Below are 27205 nucleotides of genomic sequence, written 5' to 3'. Positions count from 1 at the left end.
GTGGGGGATGGGCAGAGAGAGAGGGAGGGAGACTCAGAATCCAAAGCAGGCCCAGGCTCTGAGATGCCAGCATAGAGCCCAATGGGGGCCTCGAACCCATGAACTAGGAGATCATGACCCCAGCCAAAGTCAGATGCTTACCCAGCTGAGCCACCCAGGCACCCCTGGTTTGCCTATTTTAAAGTCTGATATCTAGAGCCTGTGTAAGTTTTGGAGACGGACAAGGCTGGGAAGGAACCATCTAGACACCAGCCCCATGCTAGAATCAGACTTGTCTGTTACCCCAGAGACGCACTGCAGTGAAGTGAAGTGAATGGGGTTGGAGAAGCAGTGAGAGCCAATTGAACCCTGCTTCTGTCGTGGACACCTATGTGAGCAAGCGTGAGCTGTTTAACCACTTTGGTTTTCTCCTTTGCAAAATGGAGTCTATTTGCTTTACAGAGTTGTGTACTTGGAAAATTAGGGTGAAATATCAGGAAACAACCTAATCCCAAACCTACAGGTTCTTAAGATTTCTAAATTGAACATTTAGGGAAAATACAGTGTGTGTATGCATGTATGTCTACCTGTGTGTGTGTGTGTGTGTGTGTGTGTGTGTGTAAATAATACTTTCTCTCAAGGCCTTTATACCATCTCAATTATTGAAAACATTTGTAAGACATAATTAAGGAAATAAAGTAGGAAAAAAGGTAGGCTATCTGTGTAATACATGATTAGAAAATCACCTTAACTGTTATGAGTTTATATTTGTTCCTTATGAAATAAAGCTAGACATGCTAACGCTTCTCACTATCCTTTGCAAGTGAATTATTTTTCAGGGATTCCTTTCTCCCATCATCTGTAAGGGAGCAGATGGGCTAAGTCCTAAAAAGTATTTCCTATGGCTCTTTATGCTAATGCCTGAAAAGTACAGCCTACTTTAATGCTGTGAACGTCACTTTCTCACTAAGAGGAAAAAATGCAAATTGAATAAAAAACTGTGGCCAGCTTAGTATATGCTGTAATGACTAACAAAAGAAGCTGAGATGCAGAAATTATCTTCTATTTCCTCCCCAGTGAATGAGTAACTTTAATTCTCAGGTGTTCTATTAGGAATAATGATTTGAAATCTTAGACTAGATTTTGCAAGAGACCATGTACGTTACAGTCTAGAAAAAACAAAGCTTAATGCATTGTTTGGAGGAATCAGAAACTACTTCCCTCTCTTTATTGCCATTCAACAAAAGACAAGTTATTAACCACCTTTGAGCAGTGTAAATGTCACAGCAACTGTCACCATAGCAACCAAAAGATAGAATATCCACTGGTGACTAAGGAGCTTACAAGAAATGATTTGCATTAAGACAGCAACTATAATCTCAATATTGTTAAACGTAGAGAAAAACACTTATCTGAAACATGTAATAGGAAGATGTCAAGCCTGAAGTGCCATTGTCACCTTCTGTCAAATAGCTGTCTCTGGTGGGGGCACCAGATGCCTTAGTGGCTGAGTTCTAAAGATAAATGAGATCATCAGTCTCAAGGCATCTGGTGTCTAAACAATTTCATAAGGGATCTTCCTACAATGGTTCATTGGCTCTTTAGTGATATCTTCACCACCTCCATCTGCAAATGATAAAAAATAATAATTGGGAAAAAGGAAAATAATAATTGGATATTCTAATATGTCTCTGACCGTTTGTTTAATGTCTGTCTTCCTAACTAGGATATAAGGCCCCTATGGGCAGGAACTGTTGCTGTTTCACTCACCACGTTCTCTCCAGTGCTACCTCAGTTCAATAAATTTGTGTCGAGTTATTGTCTACATGCATGCAGGTGAGAATATGAACAATGAGTCTTGGAATCAACTTATGTGCACTTTCCTAGTGGTGTGCTATGGTCTTGTCACCCTGGACACGGAAAAAAGCGCCACTAAAAGAGTGACCAGTGAGGGAATGAGTGCTGCCATTAAGTTTCACACTTAGACGTGCCCCACCGCCTTTGCTTTCTCCATGCTTCCAGTGTGTGTGAAAAAGGCAAGAAAAAAAAGGCAGGGGAGGGAGAAGAGAGAAGGAAGTTTAGCAGAACAATATTATTGATCATAAGCACCAATTTTAGATTCTTTCATGTTATTTATTATCTCATTTAATGCAAATAATAACCCCTATAAGTAGAAAATTTTGTATTTTCTTCATTCAGTCGGTCAACAAATATTTATTGACTGTCATGTACTTGGGATACTACACGAGTGAAATCACATGTTTTCCCCACTTGTATGGAATCAAGACTTCAGTGAGTGATATACATATTAATCAAATAACATCCAAAATTAATAAAAATTACCATTGCAGTAACTGTTAAATGATGTTATACAAGAAGAAGTTAAGAAAGATGATTGAGGGGCGCCTGGGTGGCGCAGTCGGTTGGGCGTCCGACTTCAGCCAGGTCACGATCTCGCGGTCCGTGAGTTCGAGCCCCGCGTCAGGCTCTGGGCTGATGGCTCGGAGCCGGGAGCCTGTTTCCGATTCTGCGTCTCCCTCTCTCTCTGCCCCTCCCCTGTTCATGCTCTGTCTCTCTCTGTCCCAAAAATAAATAAACGTTGAAAAAAAAAATTAAAAAAAAATTAAAAAAAAAAAAGAAAGAAAGATGATTGAATTGAAATCTAAAGGATGTCAACCCAAGGGTAGGAAAATATGATTGAGCTGAGATTTAAGGATTAAACACATGGGAGTGGTTAAACATTCCAGGAAAAGAGTACATACGAACACCTGGTGGAAGCAAGTTGGAAATTAATACTTTCTTTGCTATTCTCTGGAAGATTTTGTGTAAGATTGGTGCTATTTTTTTTGGAAATATTTGTAAGAACTCATTGGTGAAGCTCACAGGCCCAGAGTATCTTTGTTAGAGCAATTTTAACCATAGTGATAATAATGGATTTGGGAGTATTCACATTTTTTACTTCTTGTATTATTTTTGGTAAATTGTGTTTTCTAAGGAGTTTATAAATCTCTTAAAATTTTTTTAACGTTTATTTATTTTTGAGAAGAGAGAGACAGAGCATGAGCAGGGGAGGAGAGAGAAAGAGGGAGACACAGAATCTGAAACAGGCTCCAGGCTCTGAGGTGTCCGCACAGAGCCCGACGCGGGGCTCGAACTCACTGACTGTGAGATCATGACCTGAGCAGAAGTCGGATGCTTAACCGTCTGAGCCACTCAGGCGCCCCTGTAGTCTCTTTTAAATCTTAAAGTTTATTGGCATGAAGTAGCTCCTATTATTTTCTTATGATCTTTTAAATTACTGTGTTATATAACCATAATTTTTAATAACTATAGGATATACTGATATATCTTTTTTTATTCCTGCAATTAATAACTTTTACCCTCTCTCTTTTTAAGTCCATCTTGCTAAAAGTTTGCCAATTTTTATCAGTCTTAAAAATTTTTGGTCTTAGGTGAAAAAATGCCCAACGTCACTCATTATCAGGGAAATACAAATCAAAACCACAATGAGACACCACCTCACCCCTGTGAGAATGGCTCACATTAACAACTCAGGCAACAACAGATGTTGGCGAGGATGCAGAGAAAGAGGATCTCTTTTGCATTGTTGGTGGGAATGCAAACTGGTGCAGCCACTCTGGAAAAGCGTATGGAGATTCCTCAAAAAACTAAAATAGAACTACCCTAGACCAAGCCATTGCAGGAATACAGGTGTGCTCTTTCGAAGGGGCACAAGCACCCCCATGTTTATAGCAGCACTATCAACAATAGCCAAAGTACGGAAAGAGTTAATATGTCCATTGATGGATCAATGGCTAAAGAAGATGTGGTGTACACACACACACACACACACACACACACACACACACACACACACTAGAGTATTACTTGGCAATTAAAAAGAATGAAATCTTGCCATTTGCAACTACTTGGATGGAACTAGAGGGTATTATGTTAAGCGAAGTTAACCAGGGGAGAAAGACAAATATCATATGACTTCACTCATATGAAGAATTTAAGATACAAAACAGATGAACATAAAGGAAGGGAAGCAAAAATAATATAAAAACAGGGAGGGGGACAAAACATGAGAGACTCTTAAATGCAGAGAACAAACTGAGGGTTGCTGGAGGGGTTGTGGGGGGGGATGGGCTAAATGGGTAAGGGGCATAAGGGAGGACACTTGTTGGGGTAAGTGCTGGGTGTTGTACATAGGGGACGAATCACTGGAATCGACTCCTGATACCACTATAGTACTATATGCTAACTAACTTGCTTGTAAATTAAAAAATAAATTTAAAAAATTTAAAAAGAGAAAAACAAACAAATAAATAATTATCAAACAAATAAATGGAAAAGCGCTTCCAAAAAAATTTGGTCTTGATGATATTTTCTTTTTTTTTTTTTTTTAATTTTTTTTTTCAACGTTTATTTATTTTTGGGACAGAGAGAGACAGAGCATGAACGGGGGAGGGGCAGAGAGAGGGGGGGAGACACAGAATCGGAAACAGGCTCCAGGCTCTGAGCCATCAGCCCAGAGCCTGACGCGGGGCTCGAACTCACGGACCGCGAGATCGTGACCTGGCTGAAGTCGGACGCTTAACCGACTGCGCCACCCAGGCGCCCCTTGATGATATTTTCTATAACATGTTTGTTTTTATTTTTATCCGCTTTGTCAATTATCTATCTCTACCGACTCTTGTTTCTTTTGCTTTTTGAGCATATTTTCCTGTCTCTCTGTTCTATTTATTTTTGATTGACAACGTATGTGAAAAAATTGTAGAAATAATTTAGACTTATGGTGACATTATCTTCCTTTGCTTCTGGCTGGTAGCGAGGTTCACTGGCTGTCCAGATCATACGAAACTAATTTTGAGAATGGAATTGATGCTAGCACAGGCCTGTTTAATTCACCTTCTCCCCTATGCTGCAAACTTTCAATGTCCCAAACCAAAGCAGGATGACGAACCAGGACTCTCCTTCATTGTTCCCCTAACTCTGTAACACAGTTATAAACATTCTTCAGACTTGTGCCTCTCACTTGCCTTTTGCAGAATTCAGAGATCGTAGAAAGGCAGGGATCTGCCCCAAATATTGGGACTGTTCCTCTGGGCTTTCCTTTTTCACCCAAATCCTAGACCCTTAATTTTTCTCTGCCTTTGTGTAGTTTTGATGCCTTGAAGAATTTTTTAAAAAATCATCCATCTTTTCTAAGATGTCATAGTTGTAAAGTTAGTTTAATTTCCTCACCTATTATGAGGATGTGAAAATTCTAAGGTCCTTTTTTGTTTTCTCAGTTATTAAAAACATGAACATTTAAAAAATGACCATTATTTATAGTGACCCATTGTTTGACATATTTTTCTGGCCACCAGTTATGATCCCAGTATTGCTATTTTGCAAATAACTTCAGACTATATACTAATTTTAATATAGAAAGTAAGGTCCACAAGGGCATGGAATTTTATTCAATGATGTTTAACCTTGAACAGTGCCTAACACTTAGTAGGCTCTCAATATTTTTTGCAATTAAATGAATGAAAGGAATGGAGTCAGATTTTTGGCACTCAAATGGGTGATCATCAATTCTTTGTTCATTTACCATAGGATGATTGGTTGTCACTTTCCCAAATATATAATGGGATACAGCTTGAAGACAATATGTGAGAGATATTTACCTAACATATTATCTAGAGCAAACTTTCTTTATCTATTTTGTTTGGACCTCTGGACATTCTCTTCAGTGTATGATTCAAGTAGCTCCCCTTTTCTTGAGAATTTACATAGGCAATAAATCTATGAGAGGTGAATCCATGCTGTAAACAGACTACATTTAGTTCAAGTATAAATATATATATCTAGTTATAATGTGGCTCTGGTGTTTATTATCCACTCTTTGTCACTAGGATATTGATAGCTTTCTTAGGTAAGAGTGACTTAATATCTTAATCCTGGTTTAGTTTGGATCTTGTCTCATTGCTTTGATCTGTGCCTTTGGTTCACATATGAGTCTCAGAATTTTATTTTGGTATGAATATATCTGGTTAATTCTAGCAGTCAGTATATTGCTGATAAGCTAAAATAGAAAATTCTTTTCTTTGTTTAAAATTGCTTCAAAGTTATACGCCTCGCTAATATATAGCTCAATGTTTATATTTTCAATCCACAGCTATTCCTATAAGCAACACAGGAACTGCTGAAAATTCATATAGCTCTCCTATATCAGTCACTCTGAATACAAAGGCTCAGCTCAGGTGGGATGGTTTGAGAGTCTCACAGATTTAGGGAGAACACCTAAATGTTGAATGTTTAGCTTCACTTCTCAATTAAGTAGGGTAACAAAAATTTTTTTGAAGGCACAAGTGATACCATCATTCATTTTTATTAAGTGTTTTGGTTAAGAAAATAACACATTTGCTAATCAAAAGCCCTTTTTTTCATAGCTGTTTCTTCTATTCCAGTACAATATCCTTCCTCCAGTTATATTCTCTTGGGTCTAGGATTGGGTTAGCTGATTAGCTCAGGAATTTTTCTAGTCACTATTTCATTTCCACTTTGAGTTATCCACGCACGAGTAATGTAAGGTGAGGCTTGGAATCACTGTATAAGATTCCATATTTTTGACCCAACCTGGACTCTAACCACGTAAGTGCAATGGTTATGGCACAGCTATAACATTTGTAACCTAAACCCTAGAGGCCAGCAATTCTACCTGTTATGGGCAAACTGATCATGGGATATTTCCCCATGATGAATTTCCCACTGGTGTGAATAGTGCCAACCTGTGTACAAATATATAAAACCTAGTAATGTCCGTTGTCTTACAATCAGGATTAACGCCAATCTAGAAAACCACTAGGAAAAGGCATGACAGCAAAAAGGTATTCCCAAGAGCAACATTTATATTTGAAGTGGTTTTATATCTGCTCCCCCTGGTCAAAGACTGAGGCTCTGATGTACCATAGTAGCCTGGATGCCTCATCTCTTGACTTTGTCCTCTACTGATTTGGAGGGTGAGAATGAATGTCTCTATCTAGTCATGGGGATGTCAGTATGATCTGACCTTTGGCCAAGGCCTCGGTGCATATGTGGTATAAAGTGAGCAGTGTCAGATAACGGTCCAGAGTCCAGGCTGGGGAACAATGCAAGTTCAAACCTCCAAGTTACCTAACCTCTCCAAGCTTCAGTTTTCTCATTGGTAAAATAGATGTAATAATAGTACCCAATTCCGGGAGGTGTTGAGGGAATTCAGTGAAATAATCCCTAACAAGCAGTTAGCACAGTGGCCCGTAACAAACTCTCAATATACATTCGTATTATTTATATAGAAAATCCTTCTCTTTATAAAACTGAAGATTTATTTTAAAGGCTTTACATTCAAAGTTGTTATATTAACTAAGAACCTGCTTAATTTAGACTGAAAGGTTTTTTTTAGATGAAAATCTTTGCTGCGGTCTAAGAGCGTGTTCTGGTGCTACTTCTTGTCCATCCATGAATACAATTTCTGTGTTCTGTTGTAATAGACTGACCGTATTGTCTGCCCACTCAGCCCGCCTGGGATATGTGAACTATGCCAAGCCTCCCTTACCTATGAATACTTCCTCACACTGGTCCCCTGCATTTCTCTCCCACTACATATTTGAGGCGGATATCACAATACTCATGGACATTTTCCTCCCTTTCTTCTCTTTCAATAAGAATTCTTAATTTTGCAGACTCAGGATTGAGAGTGACCAAGATGCCTAAACACACACACACACACACACACACACACACACACACACACACACACTCATTCATGCTCATATAATTCAATTTGGTATAAGATTCAATTCATGGAGTCTTTTCCAAAGCATTAAGGACTAAGCACTTCTTAAAAATGTAAGATTGACCAAAAAAAATTTTTGAAGGTTCAAATAGTACTCTCATTGATCTTTATAAAATTTTTTGGAGACTAAAGGAAACATTATGTGGGGCTTTCTTTTGTCCTAATGGACGATTCATTGCCGAGTCCTGACACTGCTTTTCCCCATTGGGTCTCTGTGAGAGTCACATGCTTTGGACATCTTTGAAAAGAATCTTCTGAGGCTTCGGCATCTTATTTGAATCTCCTGAATCTCATCTAGAACTGTGTTGGATTCTCATCCATCGCAATGAGCAACAGATTCCTGGGCACCTGGAAACTCGTCTCCAGTGAGAACTTTGATGATTACATGAAAGCTCTGGGTAAGAAATGTTTTTGTTTTTCTGGTTGAGAAGGTCATTTTTGAGAAAGCTGCATGACTATTTCCTTTTAATTCCTTTTCCAGGACTCTGGGAAAGTACAATGCTTTTCTGGAATTAGTCTTCTATTGTGGAATTCAAGTAATTTATTTGCAGTTTGCTTGTGGATATTTTAATAGATTTTAACCTAAATAAGAGCTGCTTAAATATGTGGAACTTCCACTGATCTCAAGAGTAGTTTCATATCAGTAGGGCTTTGCTTTCAGACCTAGAGGAAAGAAATCTTAGAGGCTTAGTCAACCCATCCTCTGGCTTTTCTGAAGGTTAGTTTTATATAATTATTTTTTTTTTCAACGTTTATTTATTTTTTTGGGACAGAGAGAGACAGAGCATGAACGGGGGAGGGGCAGAGAGAGAGGGAGACACAGAATCGGAAACAGGCTCCAGGCTCTGAGCCATCAGCCCAGAGCCCAACGCGGGGCTCGAACTCACGGACCGCGAGATCGTGACCTGGTTGAAGTCGGACGCTTAACCGACTGCGCCACCCAGGCGCCCCTGAAGGTTAGTTTTATAACAACTGAAGTGCTCATAAAATAGGCAGTTGAATATACTAAAGTGAATAGAAAACCTCAATCTAAAATTTTAGTGTTTAGGTAAACCAGAAATTTACACTAATTTCAGACTTTCCTGGAATTGGAGCAGTGGATGAAGATGGAAAATCCAGTCATTTGTTGTATCAGCTTTATTTTATACTAATTCTAGGGAGTGTTTGGGGCACCTGCATGGCTCAGTCAGTTAAGCTTCCGACTTTGGCGTAGGTCATGATCTTGCAGTTTGTGAGTTTGAGCCCCACATTGGGCTCTCTGCTATCAGCCCAGAGCCCACTTTGGATTCTCTTCTCTCCCTCTCTCTCTCTCTCTCTCTCTCTCTCTCTCTCTCTCTCTCTCTTTCTCCCTCCCTCTCTCTCAGAAATAAAAAGTAAACTTAAAAAAAAAAAAGAGAATGTTCCATATGAGCACAATAAGTTTGAAGAGTCTTTGGAAATTTCCAGAGCTGTGTAAATATAATAGAAACTGATGTCAAATGACCCAGGTTGCCATGTTTGTCAAAGTGTCTGTAGCTTTACTTAACTGTTCAGAAAGCTTATGAGAAAGATTCTATTTTTAGGTAAAATGAGCAAAATCATGTTATGTTGCCTAGAAAACTATGAGAACCCATCGGGATAGATCCATACTACGAGGTTGGTTAGATTTATGGACGTGACCTAATATCTGAGGAAGAAGCAAAATACAAGAGTCTCAATGAAGGACTCCCTAAGTATGTCATTTTCAAATTTAGAATGCATAAGATCACCTAGGGGTTTGGTAAAGTATAGATTCTCAGACTCTACTGCAGAGATCATATATATATATATATATATATATATATATATATATGCATATATATATGTACAGACATAGACATAGACATCTATTATGAAACATAACAATTCATATATACACATATAAGCAAAACTAGTTTTTCCTTCATGTATTCTCTCATTTGACATTTCTTTTCCATGTATTTCTATAGCCTTAGGAGTAATAGTAATAAAACAGGAATCTAGTTTTGTTTTCTTTTTCAGATACAGAAAATTAAAAAAAAATCAGTTACCTATGATCATTTGTAATGGTACAGATCTTGAAGAAAAATGGAAAGTTTTTTCTTACCAGCTAAACTTAAGGGCCAGAAAAAAAATTTTCAGAAATGAGATTCTATTAAGGATGTGGGGGCTTTTCTATATCCACAATATTACTGAGGGGAAAAATCATAGAACAGTGTATATCTGTCACAGTCTCACTTAAAATATACCTATACTATTTATAAGTACAACCAAAATGTCCAGAATGATCCACAGAAAATATTAGTGATTTTCAAAGTCTGTGGGATTGGATGTGGTAAAAGTGGATAAATTGCACTATTTAGGCTGAACGCTTTTACTTAAAATCTGGAGACGTTACTTTTGTAATAATAAAACCTCAGCTATTTAAGTCTATGGACATGTATTTCCACGAGGTGGTTAAACGTGGGAGGAGGTCCTTGGTAGTGAGTGACAGTACCTGCCATCTCCACACCTGAGACACAACTGAGCGTAAAAGGTGGCCATTCAGGGGTCCCTGGGTTACTCTGTCAGTTAAGCATCCAACTCTTGATTTGGGCTCAGTCATGATCTCACAGTTTATGAGTTAGAGCCCACACTGGGCTTTGCATTGACAGTGAGGAGTCTGCCTGTGATTCTCTCTTTCACTCTCTCTCTACCCCTCCCCACTCATGCGCGTGCTCTCTCTCTCTCCCTCAAAATAAAAAAATAAACTTAAAAATAAAAGAAGGCGGCCATTCGTAGTCTCTCTAGGTATATCTCTTGGTCAACATAATTCTAACACTATCTTGATTTTCAGGTGTGGGGTTAGCCACCAGAAAACTGGGAAACTTGGCCAAACCCCGAGTGATCATCAGCAAGAAAGGGGATATTATAACTATAAGAACTGAAAGTACGTTTAAAAATACAGAGATCTCCTTCAAGTTAGGCCAAGAGTTTGAAGAAACCACAGCTGACAACAGGAAAACAAAGGTAAATTTTAATGTTTCTCTTCAAAGTTGGATCAGTCTGTGGCTCAAGAGGATTACTCCTATTAGTGTTCAAAAGGGTAGACCTACTTCATTCCACTGAAAATGAATGTGACTTGGGGGCACCTGGCTGGCTCAGTCACAAGGCTCTTGATTGTGAGTTTGAGCCCCACGTTGGGAGTGGAGCCTACTTAAAAAAAAAATAAAATAAGGTAAAAATAGAAAAATGAATGTACCTCATGAGACATCTATTATGAAAACAATTCAATACTGAATGAACGGCTCCTTTAATCAACCAAAGCCCAAGCAACTTGATTATGGGAACTTGTCTTTGCAGAGCACTGTAACCTTGTCAAGAGGCTCATTGAATCAAGTGCAGAAATGGGATGACAAAGAGACAACAATAAAAAGAAAGTTGGTGGATGGGAAAATGGTAGTGGTAAGAATATTTTCACTTCTAAATACAAAAATAATGCTATTTAAATAGAGAAACTGGTTATATATTTTTTTGAAATATTCTTTTTTTTCCCTTTGCAATACAAATAGATAAGAATGGCTAAGAATAAAGTCAGAGTTAATGATTAGGTGATGTTTTAACCATGAAGACTCAGCGATAAGTACTTCAAGTATAGGTCCAAGGTTTTAGAAATAACAAAGCCCATTCATTATTTTAGAAATAACACCCAAAATAATAGTAAAGTCAAAAAAGTATGTATAAATATCACCAGTTTGGATTCACAAAGAGAAAAACAAATCTAAGTTTTAAAGGCAAAGTATTCCTGAACAGCTCAGTTATAAAATATTTGTAGCTAAGTGTGTTGCTTTCAAGAATCCAAAGAACTTGAACTAAACCAGGTCAATAATTTAAGCTCAGCTCATAGGAAACCCTTTAGTCAGCAGATAAGAATGATGACCAGGGTTGCGTGGGATGGCCTTTAATGATTTAAGTTTTTGCTTCTGTGCTTACTAATACATACAGTGAATATAAATTCATGTAATTTTAAATGTTTTTTTTCCCCTGTAATTTAGAGATTCTTATCCCTACCTACAACATAGATTTAGATGGGGAGCAAATACCAATATATGGCCCCAACACAGATCAATTAAATGCAAATCTCTGGGAGGGGAAGAAGGAGCCATCAGTATTTTTAAATGTTCCTCAAATGATGCAGATATGCATACAGTTTTGAAATCCACTTTTAGTAGAGTCAAATGCATGCAAATTATGCATAAAAACCTGCCACTTTAAGAAAATTCTTCTATAGTAACATAGATTGACTTCAAAACTGTTTCTCCTATTTCAATTATTATAATTCTGAATTGCTGGAGACTGACACATTGATATTCTATTTCTTTCTAAGTTTAATGTTCTGAGCTTGTCTTTATTTTCTGTTGCTATTTGCAAATTTGCCGTTTTCTAGTTTGAGTTTTAGATACTCAATGAATCTCTCTCTTTTCTTAAGGAATGTAAAATGAAGGGCGTGGTCTGCACCAGAATTTATGAGAAGGTCTGAGAAAATCATTTCCTCATTGAAGTGGCATTTGATCATTTGATGTTGGAAATCAACGGTTTTTGTTGGCAAGGCCCGACTACACTGCAATTTGTTTGTTTTTGCTTTTGTCTTAATAGATCAGAGAGGTAAAGGTCTAAACTGAGGATTAATCTAAAATTCAGTGTTGTTGAAACATTTTCGATTTGCATGCATTTCCTTACTGTATTAAAGTATGTATACTGGCCACACCTAAATACTTGATAACGTCATTTAGTGATCTGTGAAATTCTAACTTATGTTGTACTTTGTGCATCGAAGTGCAAGTAAAGCAAGTAACTGGATAGTAAAAGGAAGTAAATGTATTGATCGGGGTAGCAGGAGCATGATGGGAAGAGGATCAGAAGCGAGACAAACTACAAGGAAAGGCTTTAAGTCAGAGTTCTATCCCAGCGAAAAGGGCAGCCTCTACTCAAGCCAATTGTTTGAAAATTGAGGGGTAATTTGTGGACAACGAAATGCACAGATATTAAGGGTAGAATTCAAGCCATTGTGACAAACGCACGCACCCATATAACTCACATCCTGATCAAGATAGTGGTGCCTTTCCTTAATCCCAGAAGGTTTGCTCATGCCTCTTCCCAATCACTGTCCCGCCCTGTCCCATTTCCACCAAAAGCAAGTAGCGATTTGGCTTCTATCATTTGGTTTTGACATTATACTTTTCTTTCATGTTTGGGTTTTTATACAAAGAATATTATTTTTAATCCAAAAAAGTATACATTTTTTAAATGAAAAGGTAACCAGGAAAATTCTTAAAATCTTTTTTTCTTATTTTTTTTTCTAATGTTTATTTATTTTTGAGAGAGAGAGAGAGAGAGTGTGAGCAGGGGAAGGGCAGAGAGACAGAATCCGAAGCAGGCTCCAGGCTTAAGCTGTCAGCACAGAGCCCAACACAAGGAGACTTGAACCCTTGAACGGAGAGATCATGACCTGAGCCAATGTCTGATGCTTAACTGACTGTGCCACCCAGGTGCTCCTTAAAAATCTTAAAAAGAGGATAACAACTGCTTCCATTCTACGCAGTATGAGCTATCACTTTGTGCATGTGGACATAATAGTACTCATCTGTAACCACAGTGCTCATACTTTTTTTGCATTCTGCTTTTTGTAACTTTCACAAGGATTCTTCCACATTTCAACTAATGATATGCCATAATTTATTATGGTTCTATAATACAACTGTTCTATTTTTATGTTATGCCCAGTTTGGAGTTATTACAGATTATTTTGCAAAAATTGCCTTCATGTATATATCTGACTGTGCCGACTACTTTTTCTAGGAGAGGGATCACTAAATCAAAGAATATAGAAAACCTGACGGGTTCTTAGTAAATACTTCTGCGTTGCTTTCCTGAGCATTGTCACTGATTAGCGACAATGTAACCAGCAGTACACACATATAGGACAATGTATGAACACACATCCTAGGCTAATAATAACAGCTACCAAATGTTATATGTGTACTGTGTGCCAAGTTCATTTACTCTCTATCAGATGATTTACATGTCATGTTGCCGTATTTAATATAACTTCACACAACAACCCTAGCAGGTAGATCTTACTATTATTCCCACTTTATGAAAGAGGAAACAAGTGTAGAGTAACTTGTGCAAAATCACAAAGTGATAGAGACAGGATTTGCCGCTGTCTGACGAGAGGCCAGTTGCTAAACCTTTATTTTGCCTCCTTGGCAACACCTCTCTATTAGAAACATGTCTGTTTCTTGTAGTATCTCTAAAGGTGTGCCATTAGAGATTATTTTTGCCTGTTCTTGGATTTCATATAAATGGAATCATACATTATGTGTTCTTTCTGTTTGCCTTTGAAAACTCAGCATAATGCTTTTGAAATCCATCCATATTGTTGCATGCATTAGTAGTTTGCTCTTTTTATTGCTAAGTAGTATTCTATTGCATGAACATATCACAGTTTGCTTATCCATTCTTCTCTTAAGATAACTGACCTATATCCAGTTTTTGGCCATGATGAATAAAGCTACTATAAACATTCTGGTACAAGGCTGTTGGTGGACCTCTGAGTTCCTTCCTTGTATAAATAGCTGGGCATAGAATTACTGGGTCCATTTGATTTTGCACAGGCAGGAAGTGTGACTGCTGTACCCAAGTAATAATGAAACTATTTCAGATGTATTGTATGACTGAGCAAATGAGAAGTGTGTTGATGTTGTTAGGGGCCAGGATTTCACTGTGGAAGAGGAACATAACGAATCAGGGGGGCAGGCAAGAGAGAATCATGTGAGAATGGATTGGAACACATGTAAATTTATGGTTTCTAAGGCATGCGCATAGTTGTGCATATGTGTATTAATTGTACATGCATAGCTGCATGCATTTATGTGTGCGTATATACACATATTTATGTGTATGTGTATATACACCCATATATTTCCTAGCTCAATCTGCCCAAAGAGCTTAGAAGCAATGACACCTCAGTAGGAATGAGCCCACTTAGTGCCCAGACCTTGGTGACCAATATCATTTCCTACTAAAAGGAATGAGGATTCCTTGGAGAAACAACTAATTCTAATGGGATGTCAGGGTAGGTACAAGATGAGCCTGAAATATTTTGTTATACCAGAAAGTAAGGAAGTGTTTAAAAAAAATAATAGAGGCAAGCCACCAAAACATGGAAGGCAGCTTGGAGGTGCTCCCCTTGGTAAAAACTGGGACAATTTGAAAAATAATTGAGAAAAATAATAACTTATAAATCATTGAAGGAAAAATAAGGATCTATGAATCCATAATGATAATAGGGAGAAAGAGAAGAGTGTCCCTTACATCAGAATGCCATTGGCTGACTGGTAAATATGGAAGGAGTGTTAGAAATGGAAGTCATCATTATTCAACCATCACTGTAAATATTGGCTCAGGCAAGAATTGCCAATGAATGCTAAATCCAGAGGGAGATTTTGATTAGGAGGATATTCATTTGGTAAGAAACTATCTTAAGAAAGTATCTCTTCACAGATTGATGATTAGTTATGAGGGGAAAAAAGTTTAACTTTGCAGTGGAAAAATTGGATAACCCCTTGACTGGGTAATCACCCCTAACATTACCAATGAGGGGCAGAAGAACATGTGCCTTCAAATTTGATACCCTGAGAAGGAACATCATTTATGTAGTATTTCAGCCTGGAATCCTTATCTGGATCTAATCACTGGGAAAGATCAGACAAATTCCAAATGAGGAACATTCTCAAAAAAAGAGGAGGGTGGTGTCTGTTGAATTCTTCAAGAACATCATTGTCATAGAAGACAAAGAAAGGCTCTGTGGAATGTTCTAGATTAAGTTACATTCAGAATATGTTATGACTGAATACAGTAAGTGATTCTAGACTAGATCCTGTACTAGAGGTAAAACAAATGCTCCAAAGGACAATATTAGGTTAGCTGGTCAATTGAAATACAAATGGTAAATTAGGTTTGAAGTGTGCTGTGTTTATGTAAGAAAATATCCTTATTCTTGGGAAATACACACTGAAGTATTTGGGGGGTAATAGGCCATTATATATGCAATGTACTTTTTAAAAAAAACTCAGAGGAAAAGTATGTGTGTTTGTGTGTGTGCACACATTTAGTACATACACCCATGAAGAGAGCAATTGATAAAACACACAGGGTAAAACTTAACCTGACTAAAAGCTACACGTGTTTTCTTTGCAATAGTTTGATTCTTGCAACTTCCCTGCAAGTTTAAAGTTATTTCCAAACAAAATCCTTTAAAAAAAAAAACCAAACAAACCTGCCCTTGGCAAGTCTTCTTCTGTCTCTGGGCATTCAGTCAACACATGTCTGAGAAACATCATAACTGAGGTGTGTTTATTTATTTATTTATTTATTTTGGCTCCAGCTAGAGAAACCCATAAAAAAAGGGGCGTTTTTAAACTGGTGCTATTTTTAGAGGTTGTAGTAATGTGACTTGCAATAAAATGTATTCCTCAATAAATATAATTACTCTATTGTCCAAAAAGCACGAGCAGTTTCTGTTTTCATAACAGTAACGGTGGAGTTGCGCTGATAATGAGGAAGACAAAATAATCGTTTTAGCAGGTGATACATGTTGCTAGATTTGGAAAAGATTTTCAAACAACCAGAAGTGGGGGAGGGAGCGAGAGCTCCGCAGTACTCAAACATGGTCTCAGAATATAATTTTGATTCTCAATTCTTTTTGATAGAACAAAAAGCTCTTGCCAATGTAACATAGTGGCTAAGAGCAATCAGACTGCCTCATTCAAGTTCCAATTTGCTGCTTACTAGCTAGGTGTCGTTGGGCAAGTTACTTAACCCTCGTGTCCCTCAGTTCCTTCGTTGTAAAACTGGGGATAATAATAGAACATATCTCAAAGAGTTGTGAGGAATAAATAAGTATATGTAATGTGCTTGGCACAGGAAAAGCATTAGAGAACTGTCTTTTGTTATTGTTGTTTACTTAGTAACAAACATGATGTTAAAATAGGTCATTTTATTATACCTCAAAATGAAGAGAATTCACAAGATCTCAAGATCTCAGAGCTGTTGATATTGATTTGCACACCAACTGGCTAAATTTACTAAGAATATTATTTACACCAACATAAAAACAATCAAGAGACCCACTTACTAGCACACTACTGCCTAGAAGTAGCATGGTACTTAGATTTTATCAATGACAATGTTAGTTTTATGTTGACTGTAATATTTCTAAGTTTTGACTAAAGATTTACTTTGTAATTTCTTAAAAAGTTGCTCTGGCTTACCTTTAAAAAATATTCCTTCTAAACTAAGTGGAACCTCTCTAAATACGGCTGCACATTAGAATCATCGGGAAGTTTTAAAACATCCCATTGCCAAGATTGTAACACATACCCACTTAGTCATAATCTATGGGTAACGGGTGAGACCCAGGCATTAGTAGTTTTCCTAAAACACCTCTGGTGATTTCAACGTGTGGCCAGTTTGAGAACCGTTGTGCCAAAGTCTTCCAAAGTTGGAAATTTGATGTAGGCTATTATCATGTTGCTATCAATTAAAATGGAGTGAAAGGTAATCAAAGTCAGGAGTACCAAATGTCCCCAACATGACACTAAGTAACAAGAGGTAGTGAAAATACTATGGTAAAATCAACTCAGATATAATCAAGTCTTTTGTTTGGGAAGCAACTGTCTACTTCTTATCTTTGTTATTTCCACAGAAGTTAACACAATTGGCCATTATCCATGACATATGGAAAAGTGAAGATTTCAAGATAGCAAAATGTGGAGCAACAGGGAAACAAAGCAATACAATCATGCCAACCCTCGCAAAATAGAAACTATTTTTCAGCATAATTTAGAAAATGAGTTCAAATTACTCAAAAAAAATATAGTATGGGACTAATTTTCAAAATAGCATCTTGCACATTTTGCTGTCTATTGGGGAAATCAGTGATGGCATGCAAAATTTTCAGATCTCTGGCTTGGAATTCGGGCACTATCTAAAATCCTCTCTTTAGTAACCAACTGCTATGCAACAGTTCAAATTGGTCTGCTGGTGCAAGGTGAATATCTCAGCAACACCAAAGGATTGATGCCTCTATAGTTGAAGAGTTTTGAAAACTAGATCTGGGACAAGTCTTAGTTTCACATCCATTGAGACCAAATAATATTCCCTTGTTGGATTTTAAGATGGACATGAATTTTTGCACAATCTTGCATTTGGCATTATAGTGCACTTATTCTTCACTTATAATTTCATTCTTTCAAATTATTAATGCATGCAAATTGCACTAAATAAGATAAATAATGTAGAGTAAATTGATGATAGAGTTCAGATTTAGGATTTCCAAAATGAATCACTGCTGGCCTTTGATTTCCTTGATGTAATTTGGCATTTGGAGAATACTGACTTCATTTAAAGCCAGCCAAATCTAAAAATTTAGATTTTTATTAAAACCTATCTGATATCATACCACGCTTCATTCATCTCAATCCCATCTCTCTCAGCTAGACTGCAATCAAACACAAACAGGGACCAAACTTGAAAATTCCCTGAGCAAACAAAACCAATTTGGTCATCCAAACAAAGCTTAATTTAGTTTATTTTGCAAGACAAGCGAGGCTAACTTGACTTGGGTTGCTTATGCTTGTGCCTATGAAGATTATAAGCGAAACTTAAATTGTTCCCCAAAATTGATATGAAGTAACCACTAACCAAGTGCCTTTCATTTAAGAAAATTCTAATATTGTAACCAGTCACTGTGAAGAATAAACAATTACCGCCTCCATATTCTGTGAACTGCTTTATAACAATATGCCTCTGAGCATCATTCCATGTTTTTGTTCGAGTGCTCCCGATTTGCAAATTTCTTGCTGTATACACAATAAACTTTTACTAATTACTACATCAGTGATCCATTGGCTTTACTTTTTTCTGAACTTTTGACAGTTTAATGTTGAAGGTGACACACCATGTCCTAAACTTTGTGTTTATTAAAAGCTTTGTGTTCATTAAAAGCTTCCTGAGAAGTGCTAGGTCCCAGCAATTGTTAATTAAATTCCTGGCCGATATGGGAAGATGCAGGGCATCTATTGCATATTTCATGTGTTAGAGAGGGGATGGGAGCATAATAGCAAGAATCCCTTGAGGGTAGTGGGAACATATGGATTTGAACCCTGGCTTTGCCACTTGCAATTTCCTAATTTGTACAATGGGGGCAGTAATGGCTGCTTCACACAGCTGATGTGGGAGGAAAAATATGCATATGAAAGCACTTTGTAAAGTATAGTGCATTATTCATATGTAAAATATTATTATGTCTATTGTTACATGACACATGTAAATCCTTCTATCAGCATTTATGTTTTTTGTTTTGGTGTGTGTGTGTGTGTGTGTGTGTGTGTGTGTGTGTGTGTGAAGTACTCCAAATAATTACTGAATATAGAACCTTTCCTATTTCGTAGGCTCCTAAATGATTAGGTATTTAAAAAATTTGAATGAAGTCAAATATACTATAATCCTGATTCATGCCACTAATAAAAGGAAACAGATCAGATAAGATGCTGTTAAATAGAATGTCATTCAGCATCTGAAGTCATGGGCTTGAATCCTGGTTCTATTGACCTGCATGGGGTGACCTTCAGCAGCTCATTTACATTGCAAACCTCCAGTTTCTCCCTCTTTAAAAGGAAGGGCTGATTTGGATGATCTTTAAGATTCCACTTTTTTTTTCCTTAACTTTATTTACTTTGAGAGAGAGAGAGAGAGCGTGAGTGGGGAGTAGGCAGAGAGAGTGGAAAAGAGGAAGAATCCCAAGCAGGCTCAGCACAGAGCCTAACACATGGTTTGAGCCCACAAACCATGAGATCATGACCTGAGCTGAAACCAAGAGCCTGAAGCTTAACCAATTGAGCCCCTCAGGTATCCTAAGATTCCACTTATTTCTAAATTTTATATCATCGTATCTAATAGGATTGGCTATTTAATATTGAAATAGCCTTATTATATTCATGAGTTTTCTATTTTAATAGCTACCTGCTTCCCAAACTTCTAGAAGTTCCATGTAGACAGAGATAAGCATTTACCTAGTTTCCCTTCTGCATCGCACACTGTTTCCCATCCAACAGATTCCTTGTCACCTTCAAGAGACATCAATCCCATGCAAACTTCTCTGACCTGCCTCCAAGGAGAATTTGATAATTCCTTCCACTGTGTTTCCACTGCAATATAGCCATGTATTTAAACCTCTAATTCTGATAGAAAGGTCAAGTGAAGAAATTTGAATTTTTTATTTTTATTAAAAAAATTTTTTTAAACGATACTGTTTTTAATTTTTTTTAACATTTATTTAGTTTTGAGAGATACAGAGACAGAGTGCGAGCTGAGGAAGGGCAGAGAGAGAGGGAGACACAGAGTCCGAAGCAGGCTTCAGACACTGAGGTGTCAACACAGAGCCCGACACAGGACTCGAACTCAGGAACCGTGAGATCATGACCTGAGCCAAAGTCGGATGTTTAACCGACTGAGCCACTCAGGCGCCCCTCGAAATTTGAGTTTTTTAATTAAAAAAAATGTTCAGCCCACAGTGTTTGAGTCCTAGAAGAGGCTTTATAAATGTTTGCTGAATAAATGGGGGCACGAATGAGTAGCAAGCATTTCACAATTCGGACCAGTGTCCTGTACATGCAGGCTCCATCCATTCTGAGTTTGAAAACAGATGGCTAGGTTTCACACAGTTTAGATAAGGTGAGGTTTTTTAGTCAGAGTTTCACAAAGAAAAACAATGAGATGCCATTATAATATGCCGTCCATTCGAACTTTCCCTTCTTTCCTCTTGAAATGGTTCGGTCTGGAATGTTAAACTATAAACAGGAAATCTGTCTGCTTCTCTGTTGTCTGATAAGTCACATGCATAACCTAGGCATGGTTAAATACTTGACTTAATAGGATTCCTGTTAAATTCTTGGTTCCACAGGACAGCCGAGGGATTTTCTTATTTAGAAATCATGAAAGACAGGTGAGTCCGTGAATTAGTAATAGGATTAAAATTTATTTCTCTTGTAACATGGAATATAGATTAGATCTACCATTTCCAACTGCACATATTGTATTTTCCTTGTATAGAATTCATGTTGATTTTAGATTTTTGAATTACTGATGTGAGCGCACATTTGGGTGGAGAGGACACAGGGACTACTCAGAAAAGCACAGAAGGAAACTCTTTCAGTTCTCTGTGTATTTCTGAATTGTATTTATAACCCACTGAATATAGAATTCCTGCAGGATTCATCAGAGATCTATACAGTCTTCCTGCTGATTTATATCTGTTTTGCTGATTCAGCTGGTAGATGTGTGAGATCACTTGTAGACCATTCTACAGTCAGCAAATGTCTAAATTGAAGCATCTGTTCCTTGTTTTAGTCAAAACTCTCTGGTTATCAGTAGGCAGTGAGTGAGAAATGGAGAGAAGGTGTTTGAAATAACTCCTAGGTAAACACTGAAATAACTCCCACGTGAACAGGAAGAAACGTAAATCTCTTCTGGTAAAGGAGGCTCTCCTCCCTGGGGAAAGTAGAAAAAAGGCAATATGCAATATTCAATTAGGTTTGTCATTATTTGCAGCATTGACTCCAGGAAGTGCAAGTATGGTTCATAAACCACAAAAACACCGAATAATTCTACCCACCCTGATTTCTTGATCTCCGTGAATACAGTGAAAAAAAAAATACATTATTTTTACACAGTAATAGTTAACAACATGATAGACACCACTTTATTATTATTTTTTAATATGAAATTTATTGTCAGATTGGTTTCCATACAACACCTGGTGCTCACGCCAATAGGTGCCCTCCTCAATACCCATCACCCACTCTCACCTCCCTCCCACCCCCCATAAACCCTCAGTTTGTTCTCAGTTTTTAAGAATCTCTTATGTTTTGGCTCCCTCCCTCTCTAACCTCTTTTTTTTTTTCCTTCCTCTCCCCCATGGGTTTCTGTTAAGTGTCTCAGGATCCACGTAAGAGTGAAAACATATGGTATCCGTCTTTCTCTGTATGACTTATTTCACTCAGCATCACACTCTCCAGTTCCATCCACGTTGCTACAAAGGGCCATATTTCATTCTTTCTCTTTGCCACGTAGTACTCCATTGTGTATATAAACCACAATTTCTTTATCCATTCATCAGTTGATGGACATTTATGTTCTTTCCGCAATTTGGCTATTGTTGAGAGTGCTGCTATAAACATTGGGGTACAAGTGCCCCTATGCATCAGTAGTCCTGGATCCCTTGGGTAAATTCCTAGCAGTGCTACTGCTGGGTCATAAGGTAGGTCTATTTTTAATTTTTTGAGGAACCTCCACACTGTTTTCCAGAGTGGCTGCACCAGTTTGCATTCCCACCAACAGTGCAAGAGGGTTCCCGTTTCTCCACATCCTCTCCAGCATCTATAGTCTCCTGATTTGTTCATTTTGGCCATTCTCACTGGCATGAGGTGGTATCTGAGTGTGGTTTTGATTTGTATTTCCCTGATGAGGAGCGACGTTGAGCATCTTTTCATGTGCCTGTTGGCCATCCGGATGTCTTCATTAGAGAAGCATAGACACCACTTTAAACAGGCACTCTGCTCAGCAAATCCCAGTCGAATTCAATGGGCAGTCATTCATTCATTCAACAAACATCACTGCTAAAGAAAGATAAATAAGAAAAGACCCTGCCTTCAAGTAGCTATGTAACTCCTCAGTGAGTAGGATGATTGGATGTGAGGGGGAGGACAGAAACATGTGGAAGGAGGTTACCTGAGAACCCAAAACAGAATTTTGATGAGTTTCATGTTGTTCTTTGAAGATAGGTTTAAGGAAGGTACTTGATAGGATCTTCTTAAGCATAAACATTGAACAGTCCTGTGTTATGCCATCCACTCTCCTTGTTTAAGAATTTTACCTGAAGGGCTAAGGAGACTCATTAGAGATTATATCACTGGGCATTCATAAAACCTCGTAAATCTACATTTTCCTTACAACTGCTGAGTGGCTCAGGAGGGCTTAATAAATGAGGCGAATTGTCTGCCTGGCTCCATTCAGAGACCAGGATGTCCAAGGATCTTCACGCTCGGGATCGTCTCTTACCTGCTTTGATGGCAGTTTCATCACTAATCATCACCAAACAGATCTGGCAAGGTCAGGGATACATAAGTACATGGTAAAGCTTCCTGTGGTAAAAGAAGGTATCTGGCAGTCCCCATTTTTTGGTAAAACAGGAACTCTGATGACACTCAGTATGGGTCTTTTCTGTTTTTACCAAATTACATTGGTCTGAGAAGCTACTTAAGTACAAATTCAGAGTGACAGCAAAGTCACTGGCACCCAGAGTGAGATGAAACATTGAAAGGGAGAGGCCATCTCAGCAAACAAATGTTGGCAAGGATCCCACAATGCATTTTGGAGGCATAAGGCAATTCTTTAGGTTTTGTGCGGTGAAGAACAGAGATAGCTAAAAAACTATAAAAGCATACTTGGTAAAGACTCAGTACTTGACCTGGGAACAATTATGGATTAAAAGAATGAGAATTCATTACTCTTTTTAAAAATCCCTATAGATGGACGTGATCAATCCAGAGCAATAAAAGCCTAATGTTGAACTTGAAGTGGGTTTGGGTACCAGTAACAACTACAGGTTTGGATATAGGCTGCACAACTGCACAGATCTGCCCTTTAGCCACACTTAGCTAAGAGCCTGAAGAAATCCTTTCAAAGGAAATAGAAAATAAATGATAGTTCCAAATTATTGAGTATTTCTATTTTCTTGTACTCTGCATATTGATGATCTAAAAAACTCTACAATAGTATAGAACTAAGTTAGAGTTCTCGTTATATACTTACGATTCACCCAATAAAATTAGTTCTCTGATTTTCTTTTTCCTTTAAATATAAAACAGTGAGCTAAAGGATGCCACCAGTTATTGGTATAAATAAACATTTCACTATACGTCCCTCTGTAGGTAATTTTAACCAAGATTCTGCTGATCTAACTGGAGTGACTAGGTAAGCAGCAAACTTTAGAGAACAGTGCCTCAACAAAGTTCATGCCTGTGTAGCTTTATTACAAATCACAACAGCACTTTTTCAGTAGCGGTTATTTTAGTAGCTAACAAAGATACCAAGATATCATTGGATGGCAAATAAGAAAAGTGAAATAGTTATACATTTGAATTGGGTCAGCAAGAGCTTATATCATAAGCCTATTCCTTTATAGAATTCTAACAATATTTCAAGACTCTCACCATCTGCTCTTTATTTGGAATAGTTATTTTCTTCTTGACTTTTCCACCCCTTTGAGAGCCAATTTTCACAAATAGCTATAAATCAGGGGAATCAACCTCAGTAACATGGAAAATTATTCTGAACAATGCATAATATCATGGCAGGCTACCAAATCACTGTGAAAATGCTAGAAGGAAGTCATTTGGTTCTAAATGTGAATGACAAGGATGTTAGTTTACGAATGTCCAATCAAGACATATTATACTAGGGTCCCAAGAGAATACTCTTTAAATACAGCTAAGGTCACAGGAGCTAATGATCTTATCATCATTGGATCAGTTCCCAGTTGGCAGAATACAGACTGTTTCTTTTACAAATTGAATTTTCCTGGAGTCTTACCATGTAAGTACAAGATTCAGAGCAGGGCTGGCCTGTTCTGAGTTAGGCCACAATTTCTTCCATTATCTCTTGCACTAGATTTACTCCCCGAGAAATATGCTTGGTTAAGAACAACAAGCCACGTTCAAAAACTTAACCGTATTAGTAGAAAGATTTCTTAACATGCTACTTTTATACTAACTCATTTCACCAGTATAGTACCAAGAGGAAGGGGCAACAGACAAGAAGGCTCTGTCTTCATCACTTCCTTTACTTGTGTTACCTTCTCCCTTTACCTAATTCTCTTTGATCTGCTGATACTTAATGTACAGTCTAGGGGCCACCAGTATGAGCATCCTTTGGGAGACTGAAGGAACACAGAATCTTGGGTTCCACTCAGATCTGTGGATTCGAATCTGCATTTGACAAGATCGTCCATGGGATTCTTGTGTACGTTAAAGTATATAGGACATCCTCCTAAAGACATACTTTGTTCTGTTGACATTGTCTCTTTTGATATTTTCATTTCTATCATCTCCACTGTTATCCAAAAAATTCACAATCTAGAATCAACCCTCTTCACCAAAGCCAAAATAAGATGACTAAGAAATAGCCAACATTTGTTTAACCCTTTACAATTTACAAAATACTTTTCATCATCAAATCCACTTGACGTTCGCAGCATCTTTGAGAGGTAGGCGAATGTTGTAATTCTCACTTCACAAATTAGACAATTATGGCTGATGGATGTTAAGTGACATCTTCCAAATTATACACAACTAATTTTCTGACTCCAAGTTTAGTGCACCTTTTGCTACTGCACCATGATGATCGGACAGAAGATCTCAAAACAGAATGGCAGGGGAGAAGAATAAATTTAGGACCTCAAATAGAGGTAGATATTACTGGGAAAAGTTGCAGGAAAACTGATTATGTAATTCGTAGCCACCTTATCTAAGATTTCACCCCCGTTGACCAGGATATACAAAAAAATCTACTACATTTTTAAAAGATATTCAGCCTCCTCCTGATTAGGAGCTAAACATAATCATAAGCAAGGGAAGGCAGGAAAGCAAGTGGGCCTGTGCAAGCGTTTCCCTGCTAGCGATTCTCACAAGCACATCAGCAGGAACCAGTTGCAAGGCAGCTCACCGGCTGTAGTCCCAATACTTCGGTCCCCCCGGGAAGTGTTTGGCACCCCTTTTCACCTAGTCCGCATACTTGCATCAGTCAAACAGATAGCATATGACCATCATGGTTTTTGTAGATACTTCCTTTCGGGCAAAAGCCACATTTGCTTTATTTATACATTTCTGCATTTCCTTTATTTATGCATTTATGCATTTGTCTGACTTTTCCCATGCTTATATACCATGCTTCCAAAGTCAACTTCTTTTTTTCTTTTCTTTTCTTTTTTTTTTTTTTTTTTGGATTTCCTCGTTAGGAAAAGACAGGCAAGTTTTTTCCAAGAAAAGCTTCTCTGCCAAACCCACTGCCAGTCCTGGTCACCGATCTTCATGTGCTCACAGCAGGAGCCCCACCATGTGGGCAGCTGCAGGAAAAGTCGAATGCCTTCCCCCATGAGCCATGGCCTCTGTCCCCTGGGGTTTGGTATGTACATCTTGGGCAGATCATCCATTAAAAGACAAAAGAATTAGAACATCTTTGAAGAAACAAATTTTATCACCAAATCTCTATAGGTTTTCCTTTTGAGAGTTTCAGGGTGAACGATGATTTGGCAATTAAGGAAGTTACTGAGTAAATTTGGGAATGCAAACCTTCTTGAAACAATTTTCAAAATGTTTTCTCCAATATTTAAAGCAAGGGTCAGCACACAAACGGGGTGGTCAAGATTCCAAATCATTATCTCCAGCATCTGTTCTGTAAGTGAGGGGATGCATTGAAAGCACGGAAGGGCTGAGTCCACAGCAATGTGCTCAACTCGATGAGATTTCCCGATATAGATGTGCACACTCCCTGGAGATTCAAGCTGGACAAGAGCCCTATACTCAAGATGGAGAAAACAATCTTGCTTTAAGTCTAGAACTAGGAATGGATAATTCTTCCAATCACAAAGTAAACACATTCCCAGCTAAATATGGGCACGACAGCATGTCGATAAAAGTCAAGTGAGATCTGTTTTTGGAGCACACAATTAAAAACTGGCAACAGCCGGGAGTTCCCAAATAAGCTTAAAATTAATCATATTCTAGTATTTTTACTCCTTTCATTTCAGTAATTTGTTCTATTCATTTCTGAAACGCTTCATTCTAGGGGCTTCTACTTGTATATATTCTCTCCTGGCCATCAAACTTTAATACTTACTGGTTTATTTTTAAACTCTATTATTTAACTTATAAAAAGAAATAATAGAAGCTACAATGAACATGAGGCAGTGTGGGTAAAAATTCTTACCATAGATACTATTCAGAGAATCATGCTGCAAACAAATATATTGGCTCCAATTATTAGCCTTGCCATTTATGCTGAACATGCCAACATATTTTCTGTACCCCATCTCTGTTCTCTCTTTCTGAAATTTTCTTCTCTCTCCTCTTTCCAAGTTTGGTGTCTTCTCCTCTTGGTCTCTGCTTTAATGTTATTTTCTTAAAGAGGCCTTCCTCAACTACCTTACCTAGGGTAGTGCCCTCTGTTATTTATCAGAATATACTATTTACTTATTTTATAGTATTTATCATTATCTATTATCACGTGCTGTGTTTGTTT

The 27205-nt window shown here is 37.8% G+C and overlaps 1 protein-coding gene and 1 long non-coding RNA gene across 2 annotated transcripts in view; one reads left to right on the top strand and one right to left on the bottom strand.

The window, feature by feature from the left end:
* The window catches only part of LOC109496072, a 262538-nt gene that overhangs the window by 123431 nt on the left and 111902 nt on the right, over positions 1–27205 (bottom strand). The gene's annotated exons all lie outside the window — the stretch shown is intronic.
* PMP2 (peripheral myelin protein 2) lies at positions 1708–12563 on the top strand. The gene is made up of 5 exons (XM_003999921.5): positions 1708–1815; positions 8106–8205; positions 10641–10813; positions 11147–11248; positions 12273–12563. The coding sequence occupies exons 1-5, from the start codon at positions 1810–1812 to the stop codon at positions 12321–12323; spliced, it is 432 nt and encodes a 143-aa protein (XP_003999970.2). The 5' UTR covers positions 1708–1809; the 3' UTR covers positions 12324–12563.

Source organism: Felis catus, chromosome F2 (assembly GCF_018350175.1).
Source record: "Felis catus isolate Fca126 chromosome F2, F.catus_Fca126_mat1.0, whole genome shotgun sequence".
Lineage (NCBI taxonomy): Eukaryota > Metazoa > Chordata > Mammalia > Carnivora > Felidae > Felis > Felis catus.
The sequence above is the reverse complement of the archived record's forward strand: the minus strand, read 5'-3'. Positions and strand labels throughout refer to the sequence as shown.

Excerpts from the sequence above, each read along its gene's own strand:
- PMP2 (XM_003999921.5), top strand. Across the intron at positions 8,206-10,640 it reads TGATTACATGAAAGCTCTGG|GTGTGGGGTTAGCCACCAGA; the intron begins GTAAGAAATGTT and ends CTTGATTTTCAG. Across the intron at positions 11,249-12,272 it reads TGGATGGGAAAATGGTAGTG|GAATGTAAAATGAAGGGCGT; the intron begins GTAAGAATATTT and ends TCTTTTCTTAAG.